Raw genomic sequence first — 27,808 nt, 5'->3', positions numbered from 1 at the left:
ACTCTCGCTGCTGGCTGCTGGGCTGCAGCGACACTTGACAAAATAAGGAGAAACGGAATCAGACTAGAAGGGCTCAAATCCTATGAATAAAAAGCAGTCTGGGAAAAAAAGATCCACCCAAAAAAGCTCCGCGGAGGATTGAATAATTCGCCAAAATCGAATTTGAGTTGTGCAGAGGCGCATCTTTTTCTTGGTATAATGTTGTTATTAAAAGAAATTGAAAGGAAGAAGAAGGAAAAAAAGAAAGAAAAAGGCGTTAGTTGGGGTGATGGAGGTTAGCTGCTTACATGAGGTGAAGACATGTCAATCCGGAGGAGGGTGGTAAATGCTGGGCACTAATGAAAGCCATTTGGTCCACGCGGCCGATCCTCCGTCGGAGGGAAAACGAAGCTGCTGCTGTGGAAAACGGCGGTCGTCTCTCCGACAGCTGTCGATCCATTTTTGACGGATTCGAGGCTCTACTGACCTTTTCTGCTTCTGAGCTGCCCTGATTGCTATCCAACACCCGATATCACTTCCGCCTGACTGCACGAACAGAGGGGAACGTGATACTTGGACGAGGGGGAAATTGAAAATGTTGGTCGAAAGAAGAAAGTTTTGGGTTCATCTTTTTCTATTTCTCCGCTCGTTCCCCGTTGGCCAATAACGAAGATTAAAAAAAGCCCAGGGTCTTGCATTAATGAAATAAAAATCCAGCGCCAACCCACTCCCCCACGCGCGTGTGTATAATTTACCCATTGATTTGCATGCCTTCTCAATCAGCTCGAAATGAGTTGGCAAATGGCCCATATCAAAGTCTATATAACTTTCAGGAGGGGAGCGGTTATTGGAAACAAATGGCGCCAACTTTGCTTTTTCTCTATTTACTTTGCCTGTGCACTATTACGCCATTCTTGTTTTTTCTTCTTCTTCTTTTTCCCTGTTATACCCTCGCCATGTATAATGAGGGCGTGCAGTGTGCGTTTTATGCCTTCCCTACTTAACTTTGCATCACTTTTTCCGTCCGCAGCCGGCACCACCCCATCCATTCGGGCTTTCGTTTTATTGATATTTTATTGCTTTATGTGGAAATCGTCTGCCGGGGGGTTGTAGAAAGAAAAAGGAATCACGATCGCCAGTGTTACACAAGAGATTGTTGCTGACGCTGCGATGACGTTTGAAAAACTGGCGCCTACAGAAAATCGCAGTCAATCAGAAATGGTTTTCAACTTTTTTTGTGTGGAGTCTACGCTGCAAGCTCTATGGGGTTACTGGATCATTAGTAGTAACGTAGAGATTTCTTCTTTCTATATCCGAATTGTTGGGGGGGGGGGGGAAATAACGAGCTGCTCCACCCAATAATACCGTACACACACTCTTTTTTGTGTGTGTGTGGACCCTCAGTGTGTAACGTATTCAGGGCTGAGCTTGTGTCTGATGGCAAAGCTGTTAGACTTGTTAGTCGAGGATTTGGTCAGTCGAGCAGTTGCAGAATCAGCTAAAGACCCCTGGTCCTCTCTGCACCGTTTCTTGTTGCGAGTTCATTGGATGTTGTTGCTGCTTTATCGTATTTCTAGCGCCACTAGATTATGTATATAGTACGTCGTTAGTATTAAACCTTTTACTAGTGGCTGGGAAAATCAATTGTCCAGGCTCCTTCTTCTTCTTCTGCCTGGCGGTTTTGTGTCAGCGGAGGGTCCTTGTGGCTGTCGGTGGCTGTTTAGTATGTCGAACATGTGGGGACTTTTTTCTTTTTGTCGGGAGGGATTCTCTCACTGTGCTGGACACGCTCTTACCGCACCAGCACCCACCCACTCTCCCGCTCACTACCGCATACAATCGTAAAAACTCGTGTGTCTTTTTCATTTGTCTAGCGAAAGCGTGTCGAGTGTGTCAATGTCCATTGGTGCGTTCCGTTTGAAAAACCTAATCAACTCAAGACCCCTTCCCACGTCTCTCCCTTTTTTGTCGATTGCGTTGTCCGTTTGCTAATAGACTCGAGTTGTTTTTTGTGTATCCACGACTTGATCCTAGGTCGTGAAAGACAAGAGACTCACAATAATAGTCAGCGATAAATTGTGCAGCAGAGATGACGATGATGGGACGGCTGAATCAGCTATACTCTGTAATAGATATATGTATAGGGAGTAATAGACAATCTTGTTGATTGATATTTATGTTTTCCTTGGGCTTCCATCAAGAAGCCGAGAGAGACATAACAAAAGCTCCGAGATCATCGAGCAAAACTAGGAAAAGTTTTTCTTTCTCTTATTAGGAGAAGTGCAGCCCGCGTCTGATGTGTCGTACACACACACACACCCAACACTTTGGGTGTGATGATATATACGAGGAGGAGACACGCCAGACGAAGAGTTTTCTTGGGTTGTTGTTAACTATTACCGCCCCCCAATCAGTTGGTGGAACTTGATGAGCTCCAACTCTCTCTCCTATACGAATCTTTGGGAGCAAGTTAACTCTCCTTGACAAAGGAGGCCTGCCAAGTAGGAGCCAGAGTATCTTTACACGTACAGGAATCAAAGGAAAATAGGCCATATCCATCGTGAGTTTGCTCGGGGATAAGTTATTGCTGCATAGGATTGATGTACTACAGAGTTTGCTGCTGGCTTCACTCATAGTCTTTGATGATTGGCTCTAGATGGTGATCATCATCTTGTACGTGTAGATATGCTACACGTAATAGTTGGTATACGCCGAGGGATTCTCGGTAGCAAGTGCTGTTTCTTTTTTCCCCCTTTTTGCATCGATCCTTTCGACTGCTGGTCTTTGCCGATGGCTTACAAAAGAGCCATCGTCAGCACAAATCGTTGTCTTCTTACACTGGCGACTCTAGAGACAGACAGTGAAAGGAGCAATCGGCCCAAGTGAGAGCTAAAGTGGAACCAATAAGAAAACAAACAAAGTTTTGCCAGACGAAGAAGAAGAAGAAAAGAGAGAGAGAGAGAGAAGAGAACTCGTCAGGAACGTATACAGAGAATGGAAATCATTTTCAGCGTCTGATGGCTGAGGAGGGATTCACCAAATCGTCGCGAATCAAAATCCGATACGTACAACTCTTAACATTTATATATATCTGACGCAGCGAGAAGAAGAAGAAGAAGTAGGAATCAGAGGGAAAAACGGACACTGTTAAGAAAGAAAAGAACGAGATGCTTCTTCACTCCCCTTCGCCCCAAAAGTCCAGTCCAGTATGTCTCCAGAGACGAATTTAGTTCCAACTGGGCTCCAACTTTTTTCTCTTCTTCTTGTTGTATGTGTCTGCTCCTATTTTGCCTTGGTCTCTCCCCAAAGTCCTCTTTGCTGGATCTATAGTGGACCATTTGGCTCATTTTCTCTGAGATGGAACGCCATTTGAACGCCGAGGGTAAAAGAAAAGTAACTGGAACGCAAGGGGGGCAGCTTTGCCTAGATGATGACGCCCGTCGAGTTTTTCTTGGGATCTCCTTAAGCACACGCGGGCCTATATATATATATTGAATACCTTGTTACATCCCGGGCCGGTTCCTTCTCTCCCGCGGGATAACGGCCACGCCCAAAAGTCTTGCAACGTCCTTTTTGACTAAAGAAAAGAAGAAGAAGAGGGGATTTTCGATGTAATGAAGCATTCACATCGAGTCATCAAAGTTGATGTCGACTTTGATGAGCTTAAATGGAACACACCCAAGCCCTTCTTCCTAAAATAGCCGCCTCATTATTACGCCGTTAATTTTTGTTTTTATGTTTTTTTCAAAATATGAACAAATAAAGTGGGCCGGGGAAAAACTGCTGGGCTGTGTAAAGAAAAAAATAGGAGAGAAAAGAGTTGTCAACTATTACTTCCACCACTTCAAAGCTATTAGAAAGAAAGAAAGATCTTCTTCATTTCTCCATTTTCTGTTCGCTCGACTCGGCAACTTCGTTGACTCGGCAAAAAGTCAGGCAACAGGATGACAAATAAGCTCTTTGATGATTTCCTTTTTCTTTCGCTATAACAAAAGTCTTTTGGGCCAATCACAATCGTCTTTTCATTTTCTCGACTTCTTCGCTCTCGGCTCCGCTCAAGTTTTGTGTTTGAAATTAGTTCCATTGGATTAATGACACAACACCAGAGCGTTCCACCAACTCCACGTGAAAGCGAAAGTCTTTTGATTCTCGTGAAAATGAAGCGCATCTTGGGGAACTAGGCTGATTGATTTCACGGAATGCAAAGGAGGAGAACCGGATCGTGCCGGATGAAAAAGTCGCTCGAGGACCTTTATTTGACCTTACCCCTTTCTTTTGGTTTAGTTTAATGCCTTACCTTGAATTCATTCAACCCCAATGGGATAAATGTTTGCCCAGTTGAGAGGTAATAACAACATTCGTTTGAGTGATGTTAGAGAAATAATAATAGAGGGTGGTTTTAATATTATAAGAGGGGAAAAGTAGGAAAAACAATCCCCGTGTTGGTACGGGCACCACCTTTATTAGCCCCCGTCAACCACTCGTCTTGGGTGCTGCAATAATATTGTCAAAGCGTCTTGATCAATGCCTGTAGAAGAAAAAAAGGGGAGAACTGCCTGTGAGAGGGTTTTATGTTATCAAAAAAAGAGGACTGGGCTGCGTGGGCGAGTCGGCAGGAGTGCCTCTGAGGGTTTTTATAATAAGAAAGACGACGTCAGATATTAAAGGGCGGTTAGAGAGAGAGAGTAGATATTATATAGAAAAAGACCTACGGTACAAAGTCGGCATATGTACTGGTAGTTGATGCTTCCAGTCATTTATCTGACTTATAAAAGAATACTCGGCTTGAGCGGTCGTTTCCATCCTTGTTAAGTGCTCGAAAAAAATATCCATCGCTTAAATGTCAAGAATCGATATTGCCATGCAGGAAAAAGGTTAGATGATGGCAAACAGCTGTTAAATCGGCTCTTATGTTAACGATGTGTTATAAATATATCCGAGTATATAGGCAGGAACAAGTTCGACGATGTGCAAAGATTTATAAATAAGTAATGAAGATGCTAAACTTTTGAAATCTTTGCCTTTCCTTCGAGTTCCTTCAGAAAACTCTTCGCACTTTCTCTCCGCTTCCTTTTTTTCTTCTTCTTATTCTCTTTTTTTGAGCGCCATTAATTATACATAACACTGTGTGTGTGTGTGCGTGTGTGTGTGTGTTTATGTCTGTGTAAGGATTCACGCGTTTCCCCGGCAGCCCGAGCGTGTTGTCGGGAGCACGTCTTGGAAATGGAAGGGGGGGCCTGCCTGCTCCTTTCGTTGTATAATTAACTGAGTGTACTACATATTCCTCGCCGACATTTATCCCGAAAATAACATATCTTTGGCATTATTTGATCCTTTGCAGGTGGCTCTGAAGAAACACTGAGGGGGTGTGTGTGTGCGCGAGTGCAGCAAGAAGCTTTTCACGCATTGAATCGCAATAAAATTTCAGTGGAGGGACGGGCGCCCTGGCTGGGAATTGTCCGCGCTCGACGACGACGAGGACGACGACGGAGAACAAGTCGACACCCCGCCGCATAATTGATAAGCGCACACAGCAATAATGGATCGAGACTCGTTAAGGAGCGGCGGCGGTGGCGTCGCTAGGAGGAGCAAGTCGCAATCGCGTGGATCGATGCAACAGCAGCAGCAGCAGCAGCGCAAGCCGTTTGGCGTTCCGGCAGTGCTGTTGCCCAGCACCAACAGTGGCGACGCTCCAGCCCGTCTTGGTTCGTCAGCAGCTCTATTCGACTCTTGCGGAGGAGGAGGACAATCCAGTAGAGTCAGCGACGCCCAATCGGCTCTCTACGAATCCATCGACGACGACATCATCTACGATCAAGGTCGGTGACGCAACTTTGTGTTTTTTCTTCTTCTTCTTCTTCTTCTTTTGTTGGGTTTTATTTTTATTTTGTGTGTGTGATGAATCGATCATCTCGCGCATTTTCTTTTCTTTTATTTATTCCCCACGTTCATTTCGGGCCGGGTCAACAATTCGTCACTCTGATGTTGCCCCGGAACGATAAAGATGATGGGCCGTCCGCCGACGCCCGCAAATCAAAATAATGCATTCAATTTGGTTGTTGTTGTTGTTGCGGGATGTTGGTGATTTCCATAATGAAATTGAGGAAAAAGAAAGATGAAGCGGAACTGGCGTCATTCCGGGGCGGAGGAGGAAATTTGTTGCGTAGATTTTTTTTTTGTTTTATTTTTTTTTTTCCCCCGTTTATTTTTGTTCCTCGACACGAAAAACAATAGACTCCGAGTCTCTTTTTTTTTCGGCAGGCCGTCGCACAGGCTGCATCTCGTGTGTTGTTTGGGGCTCGCTTTATTATTATGATTACAAACGGCGACAGCAGTTGGTGCCTTGGTCGTTGATATATCAAATGTTATACAACCGAAATGTGCACGCCGGCCCTCTTCTTTATTATTGCGTGACACAGAGCAGAGGCTGAAGGCATCGGGGGGAGAAAGAAGAAGAAGAAGAGAAAATGAAGATAGACCTTCTCATTTAATAGCTTTTAAGAGAGAAAGAAAAAAGGGGTTGCTGGTTAGATCCCCCTGGTGCGTCGTAAGGCGTCGTTTTACCACCTCCTGCAAGTCCCCAGTATAACAAAACAAAGTGGTAAAAAGAGGAAGAAGATGATAGCCTAGCGACGACACACGTTCTCATTTTCAGTCGGTTGCTGCACGTCACGCAGACGCCGGGATTTCTTCTTTTTGACTTTTTTTTTTCTTCTTTTTAAAAACATATTTATATTATATCTTGTCGTTCTTTTCCTTTTGTTTTTTAACTTCTTTTTCTGGCTGGATGAACGTCACTCGGCTGCCAATGATTTCCAACTGTCGACACATTTCGTGTCGCGCCGCCGCCATGAAATTTGATGTTGAAGTGTTTAAAGGGGCCGCGGCCGATAACATGCTGTCGGATGTTTCCAATCGAGTGGATTGGGCGGCCATAGTCGCCGACAACTTGTGTGTCGAGTTCATTCATCAATATGAATGAGAAAGTGTTGTTTCGAAAGGCACTTTCTATCAAAGTCAACAACTCGCCTTCTTTTTTGTTGTTGATGACAGGGGGTGTTTTGCGTCGTAATAATAACTAGCCTTCTCATTCATTCGGCTATTCATCGGACTCGCTGGGAACGGTTTCAATATTGGATTGAGACTAGAAAAGAACCTTATGCGTAGAAACCATGTTTTCATCCTCTTCTTTTTTTATTGTTGTTGTCCCCTCGTCTTTTTTCCCCCTTTTTTTGAATCGAAAAGAAAAAGGAGACAAAAGCCCCCGCGGTCCAACAGCGGCGGACCCTGTCCGGCCTGCCGGCCGTGTGTCGGGAACAGATGCTTTCGTTCTCAGGACTTTTACTCGTGAATAGTCTGGGCGGCCCCCCTTTTCTTGTACGTAAAACATGTAACACCATAAGCTTCACAGACACACACACACCCATCCACCTCATTTTACTTTTATCCGCGTCTAAAATATGTAACAGTCTGGGTAATATAGTGGAGAGATTCTCAGCAGATGCAGCGGATTTTTGGACCCAATTTTCTTTCGTAAAAGGGAAGAAATTCATTTTGCTTTCATACTATTTTTGTCGACTCTATACTTTATTATGTAACCCAAAATTGCCAACGCCCACCCGAATGAAAGTGATGAAAGTAGTCTTCTTTTCATCCAGTCGCGGTCAAGTCTCCAGCAGATGTAATTACGTCATCTGTGCGTATAACGATGGAGAAAATGTGTGCAAACGACAGGTCCCAATCAGGTTGGCATCCCCCCGGATCATTTTCTGTCAGTCGTGATTCCGTTGACCTATTTTTCGGAAAGTATTGAATTTTAATGGCCCAAGTTGTGTCCTCTGAAATCTATGGATATCATCTCCAAAATGTGGTGTAGTACATTCCCTATAGTGTGCCACGCCCTAGTTTTCGCTACCCATTACGCAAGGCCTTAAAAAAAATATAGGTAGGGAGAGAGGGGGGACAAATATGATCCTGTAGGATCTTGATCATTATCTTCTGGAGGATTGGATAGCCCTGCGGGCTCGTTCGGACACACACACAGAGCGCCAGCAGAGAGACTTTTCATCTCCTGTCCGGAATGGAACCCTTGACTGACTCTCTCTCTCCCCCGTCTCCGGATTGAGCCAGCGCATTTGACGATACGATACGTAAATCCAATTTTCAAGGCTGATATCATTCTGCGCGGATGCTGCAGAGAAGCGTGACACGGTCTAGGGTGACTCTTGGAAACCGGAGCGATGAGACATGATGAGCAGCTCGTCTGTTGCCCTAAGGGGGTTTGTTGTTTGCTGGATTGAAAAGGGAGGGGGTCAGGCGATTGACGGATTTCTCGAATCACAGCGCGTCATTTCAATCGAAGCGTCAAATTAGCCAACTTGCTCTGATGGTCATTTTTTTTCTTCTCTCTTGAATTTACTTTGGTTGGTTGGCCAATGTCAATTTTGCTTGGATTTAAAAAAAAAACAGAGGAAAATGTTTCCCTTGGGGAGAAATTGAATATTTTCCAGTTGAATGGCGACCCAAAGATGAAAAAGAAGGAGCCATATTTTTTGTGACAGGCTTCTTTTTATTTTCTTCTTTTCCTTGTACGAAATAACAATCAAGATCAAACAAGACGATCTTTCTTTTCTTCTTGTCTCCTTGTTTTCCATTTTTTCGACCCCCCGTGCGGGGTGGGCCCCTATCGGTTTTTGTCAAAAAAGTTATTCCCTCTTTTTTTCTTCTGTTTCTGTTTTGTTTCGCTTATTCCTTTTCTTTCAATACGAAAACAAGAGACCAACACATTTTTTGATTGATTCCGGAGACGGAAAGGCAGGCACGAACGCCCGACGTTGTGTGATGTGTCTGTTTGTCTGTTTGGCTGCTGTTGCTGCTCCTATCGGTCCATCGCTTTCAAAAGAGGAAAAAAGGGAAATGATGGAAGGAAGAAACTTTTCTTTCCCCCATTTTTACACGTTGGTTCGTCTCGTGATGATGATGGCCATCAGTTGCACCTGCCACGGAAAAGAACGTCAAGTCGGTCAACTTTTTCATCCGCTCTCCAAACAAATGCCCACCTTTCTCTTGACTGACATCTGGTGGTGGCCAGGCGACGATCCCGGGCTTCGATAAAAACACGCAAGACAAAATCCCTTTTTATTATTGAACCCACCACTGTTTACATTATTTTGACTTGTCCAGTCTTTTTTGGTGGGGGGGCCCGGATGACTCCGGGTTCAATTTGAGCGGGTTGGATCGATCATTTGTTGCCACCCAACTCCTCCCTGTAATTGCGGTAATGGTAGTAATAATATCGGCGGCGACCGCCGAGGAGGAGTTGATCAGGGAAAAAAGGGGGGATATAGTCGTAGTAGGGTTTTTGTACAGTCTGAAAAAGAGGCGTAGTTGGATGGAACGTGGGGGGGTTGGCTTGGGTTACCAATTACCCGTTGCTAGCCTCCGAGCTCTGGCCGTCCGTAACACTAGTCTATTACCCATCTCTCCTCCCTCCCTCTCTCGCTGAGCCTGTCCTCCCTCTACCGCCAATTTTGAACACGGAAAGGTATAACACACACACTGGGCTGCCCAGTCTAATAAGATGATGCGACACCTGAAACCCTCCCTACCGTTAACTTTGATTTCATCTCTCTCTCAATCTCAATCTCCAGTCTACTCGACTATATACTATGTGGGTGTGTGCATCAGAGACGGAAAATCTCGTCTTAATTCCCCCGCGGTTTCATTGATCACCAATCAGCCCCCTTTTGGATTTCGAGGGGGAGGAGGATTACGTTATCGGTTTCTCTCCTCCCCCCCCCCAATTTTCTCCGACCGACGCTACCGACGCTTTTCATTTTCGCTTCTCTTTCTCCCCCCTTGTGGTTTTGTCTTAGACGAATTCCCCCTACGCTATATCTATCTATCTGATATCTAATATAATGATGATAATTCTACCTGTCATCGTCATTATAGAATCGATCGCTTCATCCCAATCCGATTATTGTCTCTCGACTTTATTTGACCTTTTTTGTTCACCAATATTTTTCCTCATTTCTTTACTGGGCATTTGAGGCCCCCATTTTTCGATGGGTATCATTCGATTACACCGTCGACCGTATTCGATTGATCAGTAGCCGAGGTTTTTCACTACATTGAAAATGATTTGTTCACAAGATTATCCTCTCCTCAACATTTCGCTCCCCCTCCCCACGCTTCGACGAAAAATATCTTATCTTCCCGGGACTGGGGGCCCCCTTCTGAAAATTGTTGCGACTATATCCTCGTTGCCCGCAAGATCTTACACATATATAACCAGGAAACGGGAATATGTACACTCGTACATATATCCCTCACCGAGTCCATTTCCTCTTTTTTTTTTCTCTTTCTTTTCTCTCACAAGGATAAGAGGGGGGCGATTCAATGTGGCTGAGGGTATTTTGTGTGTTGTGCCCGTTTGTCGATCCCGGGCGGAGGAGCAGCAGCAGCCGGCCGTACCAGGGACTGACACACATATACATATCGCTAGTCCAGGATTTCCTGCTCTTGAGAGTTTGTTGTGTAGAAAGAAAGAAGAGAAATCCGGTCCAGAGAGAGAGAGAGAGAGAGAAAGAAAGTGTGTAGGTTAGAGGTTTTGGGTTTTGTTTGTTGCGTCAGTACACCGCGCCACTTTGTGCTCACTCGACGGTTCACCAGACATCAGCAGCTCACGTCAGGCTGTTTCAAAAAGTGGCGGGCTTGTACGTGGATATGCTCCTATTAGTTTATTTCTTCATATTTATATATAGAAGAGACCCTTTAGTTTCTTTCTTCCTTTCTTTCTTTCTTTGGCTTTTTTGACACGACTGGAAGATTCCAGGAGTCCTGGGCGGACGGGCCTGGCAGCCCAACTAGATGAGAGATTGAATTTGTGAATGTTTTTCTTGGGCGAAGAAAAATAATACAAAAACACATACGTGGAAGATCCTGGAGAAGGAGGAGCTCAAAGATGAAGAAGAAAAGTTGACGCATCTGGCCGACGGGATAAATCACGCTCCCAACTTTTTCTTCTTTTTTCTTCCTTTTCATGGGGGAGGAGGAGAGCTGGATGAAACGTACAAACAGATGAAACATATGAGCTGAAACGTGCGGGTTTTCAATCTTCTCGTTATCCCGGCACTCGGTTTTTTCTTTTTCTTCTTCTCTCTCTGCGTTCCCTTTCAGTTGTGTGTCACAACCGAAATAAAAAGAAAGAAAACGGGGGCGGAGTTTAAGAAAATAAAGTTAAAACGGACGGGCCAGCAGCTCATTTTCCAGACCGAGAGCGTCCGCGTGAGACATTCCTCGGATACCCAAAGAAGTTGAGGCCAAATGGGAAAAAAACAAAATTTCTTTATTTTTATTTTTTTTTTTTTTTAAATAAACCGTAACATTATTTTGAAAACGATCGTGTTGTTTCTTCGACCTCGACTCTCTTCTTCATCTCATCAAAGAGTGAGAGCCCCGAGAGGTTTTTATTTTGTCGTTCGCAGTCCTTGCCACCCGAAAAACAAAGCGGCTTTTATTCTCCTCCCGGTGGAAAAAGGATCCACATAAGAAATACATAACGAGTTTTTGCGAGACTTTGAAATTGCGACCCGGCGCTTTCTTCTTATATTTCTTCCCCCCTTTTTTTGTTTTGTTGGTGAAACATGCCAATGGCCCAGCTGCCGACTTCAATCTCTCCCTTTTGCCCTTCTCTTTTGGAATGTTATGTCGTCTGTTGTCTCTTGTGTTCACTTGTGTTAAGTCCCGAATAGATGCGAACGTCTTGTCTCTATATAAAGACGTTGAGGAAGAAGAGGCCATATTATACGTATTGCCCTTTCCTTCTTTTTTTTCTCGGGAAAGAGAAAGAAAACTGAACGTTTGGAAAGGTTTTTCTCGGTTGAAGAGGGGGAATGTTGAGCTATATCATTCCAGCTGATACACCCGCAAGTGTAGTGTGCAAGTTATTGCAGTTCCTTGTAACCATGGCAGAAAAAACACACAAAAATGTTTTCCGGGGCTTTTTTTTTTCCTTTCAAATAATTCAAATCTCCCGCATTTATTTATTCCGATGGCTCGCGAAATTTATGTTTTTCTCGTGGAAATTCTAACCGTTCAGACATGCCCTCCCATTTATTGAAAGAAAAAAAAGGGGAACCTGTTTCACATTTTGAATTCCAATTTTTTTTTATTTTACAAGGGAGAAAATATTTGTGTTGTTTTTTTCATCATTTTCTCCCCTAACCAACCCATAAATAACTTTTTTATTTTAAATAGACCTCATATAAAAAACAGAATGAAAACATGACTCACGGGGTGAGATCGGTAGTTGACCGCATCGTGTATAATAAAAAAGGGAGGCCTACTAAATATATTCTTTCACGTTTAGCTATCGTTTGTTCCCCTCTCGTATGGTGGCCGGCACCGATCAAAAGAGAAAAGAAAAAAATATATATATATAACACGGGGAAATAAAAAAAAATAAAAATGTGACAACATTTCAACGGGTCCCATTTTGTCACCGGTGGAATATAAAAGGGGAAGCTGTGGGGGTGAAAAAAAATACCCGGACAGATTCAAACCATGTAAAAAAAAAATAGGAAAATAAAAACACAACAAGGAAGAAGAAGAATAAAGGGGGAATACAAAATGTGTATGGTGGGGCCCTACTACCAATACATGTATATAAAAGAGGCAGCTGCGTGTTTAGTATTCACGACCTATAGTGGATAGTCGTTTCTCTCCCCCTCTCTTGATAATATTTACTATATCAAATGTATTTAGATGTAATAATTTTTATACACCTAAATAAATTTGATTTCCCCCTCTGGTGTATCTCATCTGAATAATCTGCACGACAAAAAAAAAATGAAAATGAAAACCCCGGCGGTTGTCTTGATTTCGTCGTCGTCGTCGTCCTTTTTTCAAATTTTCTAAATGGAATTTGTTAGCCGATGAATGGGCGAAACTTTTCCTTTCCCATTAGATGAATGAACGCCGTTTAGTCGGCCCAGCTTTTTCAATCGCCCTTGTGTGTCATTGCGGACTTTTCGGAGCCTTGGAAATGCGTCAGGGCGGAATAATTTGATGATGAAGTGTGTGGCTCATCTCTTAAATACTTGTCAGCCTTGGGCAGAAATGCAACGTCGTCGGTTACATAACATTACGAAACGCCTTTGACGGGAGCAATGGATGACTATTGCACGCTGACTTGACTCGCTGCTGGGAGTAAAAAGAATCGCTAAACAGCAAAAGCATCTCTGTAGGATGGAATGGGGGGATCTATCGTGACATCCGTTCGTTTGCCGCTCCACTGGGCTTTTTTGCGCTCTCTTGTTGGTTTTTGTTTGTTGGATTTTTTTTCTTCAGATTTGATTTCTTTTTTTGGCCTTTTCACTTGTGCTGACGCGGGTGTTTTTCTCCCTCGTCATTTTTGCGGCTTCATTGATTCCATTACTATTGCACTTAATGCATTCGAAAGTGTACGAACATTTCGAACCCTGTGGGAACCAAAAATAGAAAAAGAAGAAAAATAGTCTGAAGGAAATTCGGCCTGGGAAACGCACAAATTGTCGATGGACAGGGCCGAATTTCTCTTTGAGATTTCGATCAAAAATATCGTGACCGTGTCTCTTGTGGTCGTCAAATGGCGAAGAGGCTTTACCTAGCGGGCGGTCCCCAAAGTACTTATAAGGGCATAAATGTTCTCTGTACGGCTGGAAAGTATATAGAATGTTTTTTTTTTCTTCTTCTTCTGGTCTGGGGAGGACAGAATGAAGAGGACCAGCATCATTAACTACTCCTACATGTCTTCTCTCTTTTCCTGAAGCAGGAGAGCGGCAGCACTATTAACCGTGAGCGCACTCTACTGGGCAGTCTATAACAACTAAATACTTTGGGCATTTCTCGCTCCTGCAGTGTCATTTGTTTGGGCCGATTTTTTGAAGGGCACTTTTGATCGTTGTACCTACTACACCCCCCCTCTCGAGTAGCAAACAAATTGCGGCTCTATCCGTGGCATGGGGTCTTTGGGGCTCCTTGATAAATGACAGCCTTCAAACTGCGTCGCAGCTCTCTCGATCCTGTTGCTGCTTATAACAAAAGGCAACTCGACGTCGAGTTGTTACACAAAATCAAACCATCGGGGGGGGATGTCATCATCTGTCGATGTCTCGAAAAATAACATCCCATTTTCGTCACCTACCCGAATGCAACCACCTTGTTGTTTCAGCGGGGCCGTCTGGGGTGAGAGGGGCGCATGCGCCGCCAGGGGGTACGTCAGTCGACGTCGGTCGGGGGACGCCCTCTTGTTGTTGACGACAAAGGCGTCGGGCACGAAGAAATTCAGTCGAAACCCTCGCGTCAACCGAACAGGTTGTGTCGTGTGTGCGTGTGTTTTTTGTGGCGTGCGCCGGATTGTTTTTTGCCCGCAACCGAATTCTCGTTCATTTTGTTCACGCGGTTGTTTGTTTTATATTTTTTTTCGTTTGTTTGAGCGATGCGCTTCGTTTAAACTTGCGCACCGAAAACAATTTGTTGTCGCCAGTCGTGAATAACAAAAAAAGTGGCCAAAATATTTCCAACTTTTTCGATTCGAATTATTTCTCGACGGTTTTTCATGTGGGAGAAGAAATCGGTGAATTTGTGTCGGTCGTTGATTGCCGTGAAACATTTATTTGGAGGACGATCGCGGACAAGGAAAGAAAGGACCGATTGTCGTCATTTGTGTTACTGATTCGCCGAAAGGAAGAAAACAAAAACACAAAAGAAAGCGGAGGAGGACGGCCGTGTGTATATAAAGAGACTCGTCGGGGTGGAAGGAAAACATTCCTCGTTGTTATCATCATCGAGCGTAACCGACTCTGCCCAGGGTCAAAGGTAAGAGTGTGAAAAATTCATTTGGATTCACCCATCGATTTTTCTTGTTTTTTGTTTTTTTATTTGGAGCTTTTTTTGGCGTCGTCGTCGTTTCTTTTTCTTTCGTGGCAGCTCAAATCAGACGAAGTGATTCATTTCATAGTCTGGCGGTTTAATTGACGTGGCCGTATAAAAGGGAGGAATCGGAAGATGAGGGTAAAAGGTACAAAGGTACAAGGTACGAAGTACTGGGGGGGGGGGAGGGAGGAGGCAGTGGGGGTGGGTGGGAGAGAGAAGTTACACGTCTAATAGATCGACGCCACGCGATACCCACTGGCAGATCCTAGACGATGTGCTCGCCCGGCGCACGAAACGTCGTCATGGCAACCGTCTCTTCTTCTTTTTTTATATTTTTCATTATTTGTTGTAAATTCGCTTTTTTTTTTCTCTCTCTTCTGAAATTGAATGGCATCGACAATGAGAGTCTGATGCTCCGCTTATTTCCTATGGGCCGAAGGGAGGACAATACCTCTTGTAATTGAGTCACGCCCTCCCACTATAACTGTTCCGTATAAAGCCCCTCCTTCTGCTGTGTCCAGGTCCGTTCGTTCTGTTTGTGTTTGCATTCGAGATAGAGAAAGAGAGAGAAAGAGAGAGAGAGAAAAATCATCTGGGGACCCTGAAACAACTTTGGCACCCCTTTCACGCCCGAATCCCCCCCTCTCATTTAGAGTTAGACAGACAGACACAGACACAATAAAACGCCAAAAAGGAAAAAAAAGGAGAGAAAATCGTTTGATTCGATTTCGTTGGAAACGTTTTTTTTTTCTTTTTTTCTTCTTTTTTTCCTTGACTCTTTGTCGACTTGTACCAGTGAAAATTGGATCAAGTCTGAAATATGACGACACACTGGGTGTCTCGTGCGCACTCGGCTACTAACTAACTGTAAGGAGGGTGAGGGAGAACCTTGTCTTACACAATGCGAACGAGCGGAAACGGCACTTTAAATCAAACGCTGGAACTGGGCCAGCCAGAGACATTTCAAGCATCCAAGAAGAAGAAGACATGTTGTTATATGAAGATGTGTAACAATAAATATAAAATAAAAAAGGCCTGTGATGACGCGATTGTCGAGCCCCCCCAGCTACTCTTTTCTGTTGCAGTTTAATGCGGATCGATAATGTGCCCGCCCGTGTCAAAAGAAGTTTAACGAGAGCACACAAACTGTGTTCTAATGACTTCCGATTCTCCGGATGGCACAAGACCCGAGAGAGAGAGAGGGGGGCTGGTTGTGTCAAGGTGGACAAGTTCTATTCAGTTTTCCCGTCGTCTGTATATATCGGAGGAATCAATTCAACACTCGTGTTTAACGGTCTCGTTAAAGGTTGTGTCAACTTTTTCATTCGCCGAGTCGACAGGAATGAGAAGGACAAACTCCGGGACACTTTTTTTTCTGTTTTTCCCGGTTATTATATTTAAATGTGTGCTACTGCTGCTGCTGCTGCCTTTGCTGCTGGATCGAGCAGCCAAATAAATCAGTCGCTGGGATTTGCAGGCGTCGAGGAAAAAAACGACGAAAGGGATTTATGTGTCGTGACGTGATCAGCCGCGTGAATTTATTTGATTCACGCCTCGCCCCTTTTTTTCGTACTCTGAGGAATATAGAAGGTACTGGAGGAGGAAGCCGTGCAGTGCCGAGAGAAGTGCTTGATAAACAAGTCTTAACTGTTATCTAACTCTCTGTTGATCTGAAACCCCTTTTTTTTAAATTCTTTTGGAATTTATATCTTGACTGAATTTGATCTTTTCACAAAAATGGGAGACATGTGGAGATGTTTTGTCATTGCGGCTTTGGAAAAGAAAAAAAGAAGAAAAATCCTTGTCGGTTACCCACATTCCCCCCCTCTTCAGTTCTCTTTTAGTTGAACGTCGTCACCTTTGAGCAATTTCACGCGGCTGTTTCGTTTTTCTTCCGGGCGGCCAACAGAGAATCTGTCAAAACTGGTTGAGGGGGAAAAAAAGGAATAAAGAAATGAACCCGCTGGTCTTGTCTGTTCTTCTTCTTCTTCTTCTCCTTTTGGAATGCTTTTACAGCTTCATATATATAGTGGGGGCCCGGGCCTCACAGCGGGTTGACCTCTTACACCCCCGCCGGGTCATCCAAGGAGGAAACTACACACATGTGTATGTGTGTGTGTGGGGTATTTTTCTTTTTTTCGTTTCCCGTGGAATAAATGGCAGTAAAAGAAAAGGGAAAACGTACAGGGACAAATTGGTGAGTGAGAGAGAGACCCCCCTGCTTAAAATAAAAGAAAGACAGGCCACAAGGGGGACATCTGTCGGGACCACTTTATCCCTCTTTACTCTTTTTTACTTTCTTCCTTAACCCTACGGAGAGAGAGAGAGCGGATGAGATATATTACGGCGTCGAATGATATGTGTGTGTCTCTCTCTCTCTCTCTTCGTGCATCCGTCTGCAGCATAATCCCACGCTCATTAAAAATAAGAAAATCGTAAGAAAATTTTTCTTGACTGAGCCTCGCCCATTTTTTTTTTCTCCTCCATCAGTCAACACCTTGATTTGAGGGAAAGATGATGTTGCTACTGTCGCTCTTATCTGGTGATCACGGCCTCCTCTTATATGTGCGCCAAGCTCTTCTGAAAAGAAGAAGAAATCAGATCCAATCGCTGGAGCGTCTTTACCAAGCCCATCTCGAGATTTCAATAAATAGGCCAGATGAAAAGAGTGGCTCCTTGATGATTTGCGTGTCGACTGCGGCTAGAGAGCCTACAGGCGAAATTTTATTTTATTTTTTAAAGAAAAAGAAGAGAAATGGTTGAAATAAAAAAAAAGCACTTGCTCATATTTTCAATAGCCTGACGCTTCATCTCTCTTTTTCTTGGATGGGGGCGAAGGAGGTCCAACTATTGATCGTTGTGTGAGGAACTAATTTGCCAACCCAGCCAACCCCCACGACGTAGATATAATACGGTCGACATGCGTGACTCCGATGGTTCTTGCCTGATATTACACGGATGATAGGATCGCGTCTATATCGCCACGGCCCAATAATTCTCGTTATTCCTCGTCTTTCTCTCAAATTCGACGGGCTACGCATTCTATCTATCGAATGCTGGGATGTCGACCCAGTTGTTTCTTCTTATCTTCCGTGTTGCTCCGTGATTATCAGGACGGCAGTGGGGGAGAGGGGAAGAACCGTACCAAGTCTGTCTGCCCCCCGCCCTGCCTCCTTGCCAGCTTCTGTATGTTTCTAATATTATAGAGAAACTTTTGTCAAAGGTCCTCTCTACAAGTCGGAGAAACTCTAGAATTGCTGGCTGGCCGGGCTCTGTAGAAACTGGACTAAAGTTTGGAGGTTTCTGCCCGCCAACCAAACTCGACTGACTCCCCCTTTTCCCCTCTCAGTTCCTCACACACACGTCAATGATGTCTGTCCGATGGGGTGGTGGCAGCAGACGACGGTGACATGACAGGACCGTGCGCTCGGAAAAAAGTTTTTGGCACACACACACACACACTCTGCCGTGTTCAATATGTTATGTAGGGTCGATGGTGGAGGGGGGGACCACCTTCCGATCCTGACTGGAACTTGGAAATAGGTCGCCGCTCGCGCGCGCAAAAAAAAAAAGGAAAAGGAAAAATTAAAAATAGAGACCAGTCCGGCAGCCGATTTAGCATTTGACAAAGGTTTCTGTCAATATAAGTTGGCGGTGCCAGACCGTTTTTCGCTGCGGCTCCTAAACGAAATGTCAACGGCGTTTTTTCCCCACGGTTTATTGTTTGCAATTTCGGATGCTGATGTTCTCCACGTGTTGTTCTTCTTACGTGACACCGAGTGAGAGAGAGAGGAGCGCGGGAGAGTATTGATCGCCGCTCCGTACGACACCCAGCACTTGAAAAGAGTCCGTCGCCCCACTTTACTGGCAGGAAGGAGAAAGAAGAAGAAAAAAAAGGAAAATGTAGACGCCAAGTTTTCTTTCTGGGGGGGGGGAATAACAAAATCTCGCGCAGTTACGTATGTCTCTGATAGATGAGAGGAAGAAGAAGAAGAAGCTCCTTTTTTATTCGCTCATCTTTTGTTGTTGTTGTTGTTGTATATATCATCTATCGTTTTTTCCCCCCGTCTGTGTAATAACTACTGGCCTTTGTGTGTTGTTGTCGTCGTCTAGGAGCGCCGACGACGACTCCTTCGACTCGCAGTCGAGTCTGGGCTTGGCGTTATGTTATTATATTTACACGGGGAGCCGAGTAAACGAGAAACGGTCGGAAGTTTGAAGGCCCGGGCCGGTATCAGTCGACACAAAAGCCGATCCGCCCCGCTCCACCGCTCCTATACACACACACACACAGGAGCTCGAGCACCTCATTAACTCTTCCTCGAGCTCCTTTTCCTCCCTCCCTCCCACTCCTCCTTCTTCTTTTACACATCCCTCATTTGTTATTTTACCTTTTTTGTTTTTTGTTTTGTTTCCAGTGAGTCTTTTTTCTCTTCTCTCGAATGGTGAACGAACGTTTGCACTGGCTCCTAGCCCAGAAAGCGACGAGGAGCAATATAGGCAGGAGGAGCTCGTGTGTGTTATATAGCTTGATGCGATGCGACAGAGCTTGAAAGACTTTGACTGGGAAAATAAAATAAAAAAAGTTAAACAAGAAGAAGAAGAAGAAGCGAGTTAGAAGAGAATATAACTCATTACCTTTTTTCCCCGCATCCGCGATGATGACTTTGCTTTGGCGCCAGCCAACGTGTTGACAGATGAATTCCTCCTTTTCTTCTTCTTCTTCTTCTTCTTTTAACAAAACACAAACGAAAATAATAGCTCGTTCGTTATTTCCCTTCATCCCTTTTTAAGACTAACGACTATGGGGCTCACTTCTTTTCTTTTTGAGTTTTCGAGTTAGACGATCCTGCGTATCAAAGAACAAACGAATAACAACAACAACAGCGACGACAAAATGTTGTTTTGTTCCATCTTCGTTTGTTTTTCAAGTGTTTGGCTGCCGAGCTGGTTATCTCGAGTCTTCTCATTTGCACCTGTTTTTCCCCTTCGGCATTGGCACTTTTTGTCTTTCTCGAAAAAGAGATTAGACGAAGAAATAAAAATTGGGAGAGAATATTAGAAAATAACTGGGTAGGAAAGGCGGACATAACTCAGGTATTTCTTCTCGCAGACATGCCTCAAAGTCAATGCAACAATTTCAGGAATGTTACTCTCTCTCTCTTTCTCGGTGTTGTGTGTTTGATGGAAATGGACGTTGAAAAGGAGAGAGATAGTCTTGTTGTAGTAGTAGTCCAGGCATAGAAAGAGAAAGGGGTTGTTCCTTCATTTCGGGATTCCCGCAGCGCGTTTTGTGTACATACATATTGACTCGGGGGGTCTGTCTTGAACTCGGGGTATTTGATTTATCTCTTTGTTGTTTGTTTTTTCCCTTTTTATTTTATTTTCTTCCTCCCTGCCAAGGAGAGAGAGAGAGAGGGCAAGATAGAGATGTAGAACAAACAAAGCATCGATTTGAAAGTGGTCCTCTTCCGTTTTAATTCCCAGGGACACTGTTATTAGATTTATACCGAGGTTTTTGATGACAACTGAAAATTAACAACTTCTTTTTTCGGTTTCCTCCTTTGGAGAAATTTAATTTATTTCCCCTTTTGTTGTCGTCGTCGACGACGTTGGGATGGTCTGTTTTTTTGGGTTGTTGTTTTTTTTGTTTTTTTTACGACGGAAGAGAAAATGGTGGAACTATTCCAGGAGCGCAATAAAAGTTGGAAGGAAAACAAGAAAACGGGGACAAGTCAGTCAGAATGTCTCCATCAAAACGGAGCATAGAACATCAGCTGGGGCTATATTGTTATATAGTTGTTCTCCTCTCCACATGAGCCCTTCAAACATAAAAAAACAAAGCACAATCGCTGCTGCTGCTTCTTCTTTAACTCGGTTAAAAAAAAAGTTATATTTTCCAGCTAGGCAAATGGCTTCTTTTTAAGACTCGTGGACGTTTCGCCTATTATCCAACTTCCATTCCACACCACACACACACACACACACACAGCCAAGTCACTCACACTCGGAACCGTAATATACCCCCTCGGCTATTATAAAAGTGCGCGTGTCCTCAGCCTCTTTTAGGAGCTTACAGTACATATATACAAGGGCATAATTGAAATGCGTATCGTATTATATTTTGTCCTTTTTTTATTTTTTATTTGATTGTATTTTTCGCCTTCCAAGAAAGAAAGAAAAAAACTTGAAACTTTTTTTATGGGTGTATATATAGAGCGGAGCGGCGGCGGCGGCGACGACGGAAGGGATAGAATAGAAAACTCATGTTCTTCTTCTTCTTTCCTTCCATCCTTTGCCGTTGGAGTTGTTACACATATATATCTATATATACAGCCGAGGGAGCAATTACGTCTTTGGGTCCCTCCTCTGCCCGCGATGTGTTATATACTACACTACAGACTGCGCTATATGTTTCTCTCCATTGCCCATTGCTCTGAGCCGTCGTCTCCCGTTTACGTCATTTCTCGCTTCTTCTTCCACGGAAAAAGTGGGTGGAATGATATTTTACTTTTTTTCACGACATTTCAACGCGCTGTTGAAAAGCAGCTCGACTCAATTCCTTGGCGACTTGTTAAAGGGAAAATTTGTGACTTTTTTTTTCTTTAGAATTTTCTCTCTTGTTTATTTTTTGGAGAAAAATCTTTTGGATTAATTCGTGTGCGTTTTTCGAATGAGAAGGGGGAAAAAGAGAAACCCCGTTCCCCGTTGGGAGTTTCTTAAAAAACGACGAAGAGATCCCGACCGACTGACTCGTTTCATAATTGATTTGTCGACTTTCTTCCACTCTTTTCCCTTTTTATCCGTTTGCCAGGATCCCTGGGAGCGACGGACCCAACAGTCCCCGATAGTTTCCCCGAGTTTCGATAATGACGGATATAATCAGCCCGGCAAAAAAGCCCAGCGGCTACGGGATCCCCGTTCTTCTCCTTCCTTCTTGTCTCTCTCTCTCTCTCGCTGTGTGTGTGTGTTTTTCTTCTTAGTAGTTTGTCGTGTAGTAGCGTCTCTCTATACGTCAGTCAAGTCAAGGTGACTGGCCATAAATTCACACGCCCAGGGAACTCACTGGTACGGAGAGAGAGAGAGAGAGAGAGCTATACGTACAGCGCTCAGCAGCCGCACGCAAAAGGATCAATACTTTGACTCACTTTACAGCATTTGATTCTCCCGCGTTCGTCTGGCTGCGGGGAGACGAGCAGTCGGTGTAGTATACGAGATGAGGGGTACACTACAACGTTACGTCAGGACGTAACTTCTCGGTAGTCGTCTATAGTAAAAGGCCATGGTGTGGCGACATAATGGCGCAAGCCAATTTGCGCTACAGTGGGATGACCTTTTGGCATCAATTGTCTCTGCACTCTCTGTCTGCTGCTGTCGTGTCTGGTCGCTCGGAAATTGTCCCTTTACGCCGCCATTTGGAATTATAACGCACACGCAATCGCCAAGTCACAAGGCGGTCGTGAGATTATTTGAATGAAACTGATTAGACAGACGACTCGATTCCTCGCACTGGGAAACTTTTGTATAGGCACCGTATATATATATAAACTATCCAGGGAAAGAAAAGAATAAAGAAACGGACATGATGTGTGTCACCAGGGTGAATCGGTCCGTTGTTGTTGTGTACACACACATACACACACAGCGGGTCCAGGTCCACGGTTTGGTCATGCGGCGCTTCTGATATATATGCCGCCACTTTGTGAAAGAAGGAAAAAAAGGGAAACTAAACAAAAAGCAAAAGGAGATAAAGACGAGGCCGCATTTACTTCAGTGTCTTCCAGGGGACCAGTGGGGTAAAAAAAAGGAACACACAGAGGGAGGCTCTAAAGGATATGGCAGCCGAGCAGTTTTTGTATAAGTCTCTGTTGGGGGATCTTGGCTGTCTTCACAACTGGCTCAGAAAGTCCTAATGTTTTTCAACCTTCCTCCTTCTCCTCTCTTCTTCTTCTTCTTGTGGAGGACACCGTGAAAGGGGGGCACAATACACCGTACCACAATCCTCCCCAAAACAAAAAAGTGACAGTTTGGTGGTGTTTTCAACCCGGGTTAAGGGACGACTAGGTGGTCGTGTCCCGTCATAAAATTTCCCCCCTCAAACAAAAAAAACTGAAGAAATATTTGGAAAAAAATAAATAAAAGGTTTGACTTTATAACAGCCAAGACTGACATTCTAAACGTGTGGCAACTTAGCGAACAAGTCTCGAGAACAATCAACTCGACAATATTCTTATATTGTGCCTAATAAAGCTGATTCCTTTAAAGTAAATTATTTAACAAGTGCCCAATTGAGTGTGTCTCGAAATTGATTTTTTGTTTTTTGTTTTTTTAAGTTTCTGGGGTGAAATGTTTATGACGTCATTGATCGTAAAAAGAAACGGGTAGACATTTCCAGGGAGAGGGGGCTGAACGATAGGGGTTTGGTATTTACTGGGTAAATTACCAGGGTAGTACTAGGAGAGTTGAATTGGAATGATCAGGTTTTTCCCTCCCCTTTGGGTTGTCTGTCTAGTTTGTGTTAGAGACGAGGAAAGGATAACATGACATCGCGTGAAAACGTCCATCACTCTACCGTGCGGCTGGAGTAGTACCACACGGACTCTACACACACACACACAAATCCCGCGAGTGTGTGTCCAGTTCACGACTCTTCTACGTGTACGAGAAGAGACAGACAACTAGAAAAAGAGAAAATAGTTTTCGTTTTCTTTTTTTTTTTTATTTTTATTTTGTGAGCTGCTTCTTTTATTTTATTTAGACATGGCGTAGACTGGCCACCCTGTTTGCCCGTCTGTCCGTTGCCCGGCTTTCACACAAGTCGAAACAGGAAAATCCTCTTTGAAATTTCACGGGACACAATAAGAGACTGGAGGGGGGGGGAGGGAAATAAATAAATTTCTCCGACTACTACAAGAAAACGAAGGTGAAATGGACAACGACCAGGGGGGAGGGGAAATGGGCGAGGGAATGAGTTGAAGCACGAACCCTCAACTTTGTGTCTAATAACCAGAGAGAGAGAGAGCAGCGGGAGAGAGAGAGACGGGCCGGCTCACGGGGTTGTCAGTCGTGTTCCGTGAGTCTTTGCCACTCGATAATGCATAGAGGAAACAACTAGACAAGAGGGACGTCGTCGTGTCCGTCTGATGACAGGTCTAAATAGATGAAGGCTGGCCCAATCAATTCGGGCTACGTGACCGGGCCCCTCCCGATGAAACTGCGTGAAATTTTAAAACGTCATTCGTTTCGGCTACGGGAAAGATTTTTCGTTTTCACAAGAAATCGGCACCTGCTCTGCTGCTGTGCCTCTTGCCACTATAAATAATTGATTCCCTCCTCCCTACCACCCCCCACTCATATGCGGAGTAGTATAGAGAAAAGTATCCACCGAACTCAATATCCGGATCTCTGCTCTCCCTCCTTTATCCTTGCACGTATTTACCCTGGTATAGACACACACACACGACGAGAGAGGGTCTATATGACGGAACTTTTGTTCTGCCGTTCCTTTTGCTCCGCTTCCGCTTTTGCCTCTCGGCCGTTTGAATAACTAATGAGCCCCGGAATGACTGATTTATCGCATCCAGCACACACAGTCTACTACGGCGTCTATAGTAGTAGCAGCACTACACTATACTAGACCATATAATCTGGCCTTGCGCGCTCTCTCTTACCGTTAAGTCCGACAGTATCCTTTTCGGTTGGTAGAATTTCATTTATTTTCGACCACTTCCTACTCTCTTCCGCTCTGTGTTGTTGCCATTTTATCGGCCCTTTTTCCTCATTCTTCCCCTTCATAAGTTTTATTATCATAATTATGTAGTGCTTCCACGGGTTCTCCTCCATCATGTTCGCCCGGCTTTTAACCCGATCCTACCAGCAGCAGCAGGGGGGAAGTGTATCATTTCAAACTTTTCTCCCAAACTCTTCGGCGCTTGTAAATAATTTCCCCTTTTTTTCCTTTTTTTTCCGCGCAACCCTTTCCTGCTGCTGGGCCTGCCGGCGGTCGGTGCTGACTATGTGTGACGACGCCCAACTAAACACGCGCCATTTCATTTGGATACAATATCGGGACGTTGCTTTTAGTAGGGAGGAGACTGGCTGCATGGTGGAGGGGGGGGTGAAATGTTCACTGGGCTTGAAGCTCAACCGAATATAATACGAGGGGTTGTTAAACGTACCGGCATAACCCTCCCCTTTTCTTCTTTTCTTTCTGATGCGTTAACCGAACTGTCACGAACGAGTAAGGGTGGGGGGGATAGCACACGACGCCAGGAGCCAGCCAGCAAATCAGCTGATAGTGTACTGGATATGGATAGGGAGCTCGACATCCTTTTTCCACTCCCATTGCGTGTGTACAGAGAGCCCCGATATGACGTATAGCTTCTTTTATATAGTCTGTGCGAGAGAGAGAGACAGTATAAAGCACTTGAAGCCAAGACTTTTTAACCGACCGGAATCTCTTCCTGACGTCTGTACAATGTCTAGGCTAAAAAAAAAAATGGCAGACGACCCTACTATTTTACCAGGGATCTATCGACAAGTTTCTTTTTTTCAAAGTTGGTATCGCTAATAAATATTTTTTGAAAAAAAAAGAGGCGACTGGGATGTTACATATGGTGTGCACCCTCCTCTTCCACTTTGGATGTGAGAAGAGCTCGTTCATCTTGATTTGACGTTTCTATATAAAATCAACGGATGATGAAAATGGAAAGAGTCGAACGACAGACTTTGGTGGGTACACAGAAAAGGAAAAAAAGCAACGGAAGTGCATTTGAAACTTTTTTTTAAATCTATTTTTTTGATGGAGGGTAGATGGAGAGAGCGAGAGAGAGAGTATAAAAGTCGACATCAAACGCATTCTCTCTATTGGTTCGATCGATAATTTAGAACGGAACCGACTCGTTGTGTTTCTCACATCCAACTTTAAGAAGAAAAGAGACATATATAGAATTTGGGAAAGAGAGAGAGAGATGTATCCCTTCAAAGAGCCAAACGGCAGCAGCACTACTCACTCCCGCAGCTCGAGTCTTTTATTCTCTTTTTTCAACTGATATTGTATTCTTCTTCTTCAAAAACTCGTGAGACGTCGATCGATTGTGCATGAAACCGCGCGCTCAGTCCTCCTTCGCCCGTCTAAACCGTTCTTGATAATATGGCCCTTTTTTCTTCCATCATCATCGATTTTTATTCATTTCTCATTCAGACTCCGCCTTTCCCTTAATATGCGCTTGAATTTTATAGAAATGATTTTCCCTTTTTTTTTCTTTTTTCGTGGTTTTTTCTCCTAAGGGGCGGATTGATTCATCGCCCCTTCGCAAATAGTAGTCGAATCAATTACGGAATTATTTACGTTCCACTTGATTACGAAATAGACCGACGTCACCGTCTGTAATGAATTGGTTATTTGTCTCCGATTATATCGGAATTTTTTTTTTCTTGTTGGTTGTTGTTGTTCATCCGCGTCTGTTGTTGTTGCTTTGCCCTTTGGGTATGCACGTTCTTCCCATTTTATTTTTCTTTATTGAAAAATTTCTTTGATTTTTTTTTAATTGAAAAATAAAATATGAGGGGAAAAAAAAACTCCTTGGAGCAGAACAGAGAACAGCCACAACAACAACAACGTCAAGCCCAAATAGATTGGAATCAACGAAAAATACCGCCCTTGATTTGTGTAGATATTTCATCGTCATCCTCACGGGGGGGCCAGCATCTCTTCACCGTATATTTCTTTTTTTCTTTTAACTTTTTTTTCTTTTTATCTGGTCGTCTAATCTCCGTCAACGGATAGGAAAAATCAAAAATCCCCCAAAAGCCATCACGGATAACATGGGGGGAAAAAAAGTTATTACATTAGTGCTGTTGTATAGACGAAACATTCCCAAGTAGAAATGGGAATGCGAGATTGAAATGATCGGGCAAACGTTTTTCTTTTTCTTTTATTTTTTCACGATAGTTCTTTGAAAACTAAATTTTTATTTGAAAGAGAAGGAATTGAATTTTATACACCGCAGTCTCGATGAAAAAGAGTTGGTATTAGTTGATCCTCTTCTCATTGTGTGTCTTGGCTAATTCTATTCTTGGGGGGCAAGCTCACAATGGACTAGGAATAACCTTCCCCCCGCTCTTTATCCTCCGCTTTTCTTTTTGGACCTACCGAACGAACTCAATTTGATAAAATAGAAAGGAGTGGGCCGTTTCTTTTGTACTGAATCCAATCCAACCAGGAGAGAGAGAGATGGAGAGGGGGGGTTTTAGATATCAAAGAGACAATGCCAACCGAGCCTCCAAAGGGAAGAAATAAGAACTGCACATGTGTCTGTCCGCGTATTATTTCTTAATAGACGTCTACTATACATCTATCTATTTTTAAGCCATTGTTTTCGGTGTGTTTTTTTCTCTGGCGGCCGCTCTTTCTCCTTTCAGAAACACACACCGCGCGCTCGATAAATGTGCAATCAAGCTGAAAAATAAAACGACGGGCCCTGTCTTGTCTGTCTTCATCTGCATAGACAAGAAAGGAGAATCCTATCGTCACTCATCCGATAAATTAATGGGATATCTATCTATAAAGGAGCTCTGCTGTTTACATCAGGACACACACCTTTCAACACGGAATTTTTTTTTTCGTCGGTGGTTTGTGCAGCTGCTCAAGGGGAAAAGGGGGGAACTATATCCGTTTCTCATTCGATATATCGAATTTTCGAAGCTTGATTGAATTTCATGAAAATAGGAGAGAGAAAGAGAAAAGCGGAAGAGAGAAAAACGGGTGTGTTTCGGCCAGGGAAAAAAAGGTGGATATTTTCTTGGTAGAAAGGATTGATGTCCATTGTTGGCAGCGTTGACGTTCTGTCGTCAACGCAAAAAAAGATAAAGAGAAATATCAAAAAAAGGACATTGAATATCATTTGAC

General features: G+C 43.9%; 1 protein-coding gene across 4 annotated transcripts in view; it reads left to right on the top strand.

Annotated features, from left to right (window-relative positions):
• LOC124191236 (teneurin-m-like) overlaps window positions 1-27,808 on the top strand; it is a 76,892-nt gene that overhangs the window by 10,600 nt on the left and 38,484 nt on the right. For 3 of the 4 annotated variants that reach the window (XM_046584324.1, XM_046584323.1, XM_046584327.1), the window contains exon 2: window positions 5,321-5,798. In XM_046584324.1, the coding sequence (XP_046440280.1) occupies window positions 5,519-5,798 (280 nt within the window). In that variant the 5' untranslated portion in view covers window positions 5,321-5,518. Of the gene's footprint in view, window positions 1-5,320; window positions 5,799-14,266; window positions 14,842-27,808 lie in introns of those variants that run through there. The other variant, XM_046584325.1, reaches the window with a different exon arrangement.

Source organism: Daphnia pulex, chromosome 3 (assembly GCF_021134715.1).
Source record: "Daphnia pulex isolate KAP4 chromosome 3, ASM2113471v1".
Taxonomy (NCBI): domain Eukaryota; kingdom Metazoa; phylum Arthropoda; class Branchiopoda; order Diplostraca; family Daphniidae; genus Daphnia; species Daphnia pulex.
The sequence above is the reverse complement of the archived record's forward strand: the minus strand, read 5'-3'. Positions and strand labels throughout refer to the sequence as shown.